The 4,411-nt window shown below is 37.5% G+C and overlaps 1 protein-coding gene across 1 annotated transcript; it reads left to right on the forward strand.

Moving 5' to 3' along the window:
* The first annotated feature begins 997 nt into the window (after window positions 1-997).
* Window positions 998-3,843, forward strand: LOC137088834 (uncharacterized). Its single transcript, XM_067452186.1, has 4 exons — window positions 998-1,168; window positions 1,695-1,889; window positions 2,097-2,176; window positions 2,874-3,843. Exons 2-4 carry the CDS (start codon window positions 1,887-1,889, stop codon window positions 3,841-3,843), a joined length of 1,053 nt encoding a protein of 350 aa, XP_067308287.1. The 5' UTR covers window positions 998-1,168; window positions 1,695-1,886.
* The last annotated feature ends 568 nt before the right edge of the window (window positions 3,844-4,411 follow it).

Raw genomic sequence — 4,411 nt, forward strand, 5'->3', positions numbered from 1 at the left:
TAATGTCTGCGTCTCCCGTTCCCCTAGTGACTTCTGTTGGTATGTTTTGAGTTTTAGTTTATGTTCTATTATGTGTTTTGCCCCCTCGTGGGTGTTTGTTTTGTATTTATGTTTTATTTGTTATAAATATATATCCTTTTCTGCACTTGAGTCCTCGCACCATTTCCTTTGTCTGTAACGTGACATCCACAGTCCACACAAACACACATATAACAGTTACATGACATGGCCTTTATTGTCGACGAGTACAGCAATAACGTTACAGCATATATTACTGTTTTGACATGTAAAGAATAACAGTTATTTTACAACATTTAAACTCATGTAACAGACATTTTAGAAGTAAAAATGAAACATTTAAAAGTAATTCTAGTGTAATCAACCGGTCTGTTATCCCATTTCCACCGTATCAGCGCTGTTTCTCGAACCTGAGATGGACTAACGTTAGCGGTCTGCGGGTGGACTTTGAACTTGAGACTGGTTTCATTCGTAGCTGAAAGATGCTGCGAGGCGCCAGACTCCATAACCTGACAATAAACAAACAGTGCCCAGTTTAAATAAGATTTTATCATCCAAATTCATTATATTCATTATCTTTACGAATAAAGTTGTGTTTTGAGCAACACAGCAGGCATTTCAAAGACCAACGCCACACGTTAACTTAAGGTGACTCACACTGCGTCCCTAGATTTTGTTTTGAATTAAATAAAATGCCTTTTAGCACAGTAATGATTATATAGATAAAACAAAACATACAAACCTGAATTTCACAGAGGAAATGCCCCAATTCTGCGACGCTGAGAAGAAGAAACTCTGCTCTGGTGACTGAGGAGAATTCAAATATCCGCACTCACTCAACCGTCGAGCTGTCGTCACTTCAGAGGGTGGGGGAGGGGCGCCGTGTTTTAATCGAGTAAACTTACTCAATAGACTCTATGCACGATCACTTCCGCGTTTTGTCTCAGCCCGCCCATCTACTTCCGGTGCTGCGCCTGTGTGAAGAATTCGGTGGAGATAATGGCAAATTACACTCGTTGTTTACAAGAGCTTCCCGCGATTACCGTGAATGACGTTAATCGTATTGTGAGGCAGTCAGCTGTCACACCAAACAGTAAGAAGGAGAAGGGCTTTAAATTATATATTTCGAGTTACATCGACAACTTTGAGGGTGAGTATTCTCTCATTTCATGCTAAATCTGACTAACTTAGCGTCTCCGTTTCTGACCAGTCAGAGTCATACCGGTCTTTGTATTATTTATATAATTTAGTTAAACATCGTTTTACGTATATTGTTTTCCCTTATGCCTAAAGTGCTTTTTTGTGCAGTGTACATACAAATTGTTACTGACTAAGAATAATTTTTCAGTTTCCAGTAAGGATCAGTTCACAGGAGAGATCAGCGTGAGGGCGACATGTTTCAGGTCGATGAGGAAGTCAGAGAAGCCCCATAGATTGAGAGTAGGAAGACACAAAAGACAGCTGAACTATAAATGAAATGCATGTTTTAAACAGAAGTTGTTTGTGGGTTCTAAAGCTGTACAAAGACAGGCATAGTCAGTAAATGGGTTCATAAGTGCTTCAATTTAATGATAGTTTTTAATTACAGTAGGGGATATTTAGAATCTATTTACATATACCGTTAATTCCTAATCCTTGTTTGTGTATAATTTAATTATATATAATTATATTCACAGATTGCATTAAAGGACTCTCGTCCTGTAATACTGTCACAGAGCAGTTGTTCTTGTGTTGCTGGGACAGCGCTGTGCAACCACATTGTTGCACTACTCTACCAAACAGCCCACTACTCACAGCTTGGCATCAGTGCAGTTCCCCCAGTTCACAGCTGTACTGAAACGGAGCAGAGTTGGCACAAACCTAGAACAATGGTAATTTAAATTTAATTTGCTTATACAAATTATATAAAAACTGAACTACTGGAAATAAAATAAAGTCATAAATACAAAGAGCATTATTTAGGTAAATATTTGTGTGAATAAGTGCTGAGTTGACTGTTGAAAACTGTAATCTAGTAATTTCCAAATTTTGCTGTAATAATGATTTTCTTAATATTATGGCCCCTGTGTGTTTTTTAGGGAGTCAAGCCTGGTCCTGTCAATAGAATGGTGGTTCTGTCTGCAAGACCCAAAGAGAGGAAGCTTGCTGAGGGGTTAAGGTACAACACAAAAAATCTTCAAAGTAGTATTTTACTTCTTTTTTTTTTTTTTTTTTTTTTTACATGAATTTACACTTTAATAAGTGTAAACAATAAGTGAAATTGCTTTTTGTTTAAATATTTTATTATTACAGCAACTATATTATACTATTAGAATAAAGCATTGCAGATACCCATAAGGAGTATAAAACAACTAACATCTATTCATGTCAAATTCTCCAACACATACTAAAGAAGATAAATATAAATTAAAGCATTTAAAAAGTTGGAAACACTTTACAATAAGGTTTCATTAGTTCACATTAGTTATTGTATTAACTAACATGAACTAACCATGATCATTACATTTGTTACTGTATTTGTTCATCTTTGTTAATGTTATTTAATAAAAATACAGCTATTCATGGTTTATGTTAGTTCACACTGCATTAACTAATGTTAACAAGATATGTTTAATGTTTAATGAAGTATTAGTAAATGTTGAAATTAACATTAACAAAGATAAATATATGCTTTATAAGTGCAGCATATTATTATGTCATGTTTACTAATGTAGTTAACTAATGTCAAATAAAATGAAACTTATTGAAAAGTGTTATCAAAAATGTTCAGTTTAAAATGAAAGATATAAAAGATTAGACTGACTAAAACTAAGAAAATTTACTTTTTGCTTAATACTTTTATTTTTTCATATCAGGAGTACCCTTTACAAGGGTGTCACCAGTGAGCTGCCTGACCTCTCAGTCCTACAAGTAGCAGAGGCGTATAAGGACTTTGCCAGTGCTGTAGCCCCTTTGGTCTCCACTATCAGGATGTCGCGTGATGATCCTTTGGTGGATTCTGCCTTTGGCAAAGTTCAGTATGGAAGTGTGCTCTCATACCAGCAGCCAGCAGCAACAACACGCAATATTAATCACCATCAAGATGCCCCAACACCGCCACCTCTGCCACTAGTTGATTACAGCCTTGACACTTCTGTTTGTTTGTTTGTCCATAGTGAACATGGACAACCACACATGAGGTCACTAGCAGTAACTTTGGATATGGCACACAAGATAGAGCATGCCACCAAAGAACAGAGTGGATCGCTTGATTGGCACTCTGTCCGAAAGCCCCGGGTAACAGCATCACGTTTCAGGGAAGTTTGTCATGTGCGTGGCCAGAGCTCAGCTGAACATCTGGCTGAAAGAATCTGCAAGGGAACTCGCCAGACAGCAGACATGAAGAGAGGTCTTGAAATGGAATCTGCTGCAATTGAGGAATACTGTCTGCTGCGAGAAGTAAACTACCACCCTTGTGGATTCTTAATTCATCCCGATGCACCTTGGCTGGGGGCCTCTCCTGATGGGATTATTTTTGACCCTAAAGAGCAACATGTTTTTGGTCTTTTAGAAATCAAATGTCCAAATGTTAAAAGTTACGTGGACTGTCCTTACCTTAAATTTAACAATGGCACACCAGAGCTGAAACAACAACACGCATACTATTGGCAAGTTCAAGGACAAATGCTGATCTCGGGAATGGACTGGTGTGATTTTGTCGTTTATGCACAGGATGACATGATGGTCCAGCGCATCTACAAAGACATCAAAATGTTTCAGAACATTCGAGAGAAAGCTGACCATTTCTTTTTTTACTTTTACCTGCCAAGATGCCTACAGATCTAAAAAAGAAAAAAAAAAGAATCATTTAATATTGTTTTAATGTATAATTTTTTATTTTTTATTTACAGATCACTGTACAGGAAATGTTTATCAAAGTTATTTCTATTTACATGTTTACATTCCTGCATTGCAGGCTACACTGTACAAAAGTTATTCTATTTATATGTTTACATTTGGATAAAAATAAATCCAAATTTAATTCCCAACCAATGTTATCTCGTCTTTAATCCTTTGCCCATGCTTTTACTAAGGGGCCATTCTGGTAATTTACAAGGAGGCAAGCAACTGTGTACAGCTGGTTGATGCTCCCTGTGATGGAAAGAGGAATGACTGTGTCGAACAGCTTGTGTTGCTTCACCCTGCGGATAAGACGCTCAACGTGGACCCTGAGCCGAGCTATGGACTGTGTCTCCCTTACCTCATCAGCCGACATCTGTTCCCGCTTCGACAGGTAAGCAGGTCTGTAGACTTTGCATGACACGCAGTCATCAACAAGAAAACCTTTGTCGACCATTATCGCCATTCCAGGTTTCAACAGAGACACAATCCCAGACTGCTTAAAAAGCTCTTT

This window comes from Pseudorasbora parva, chromosome 9 (assembly GCF_024679245.1).
Source record: "Pseudorasbora parva isolate DD20220531a chromosome 9, ASM2467924v1, whole genome shotgun sequence".
NCBI classification, from domain to species: domain Eukaryota; kingdom Metazoa; phylum Chordata; class Actinopteri; order Cypriniformes; family Gobionidae; genus Pseudorasbora; species Pseudorasbora parva.

Excerpts from the sequence above, each read along its gene's own strand:
- LOC137088834 (XM_067452186.1), top strand. Across the intron at positions 2,177-2,873 it reads AAGCTTGCTGAGGGGTTAAG|GAGTACCCTTTACAAGGGTG; the intron begins GTACAACACAAA and ends TTTTCATATCAG.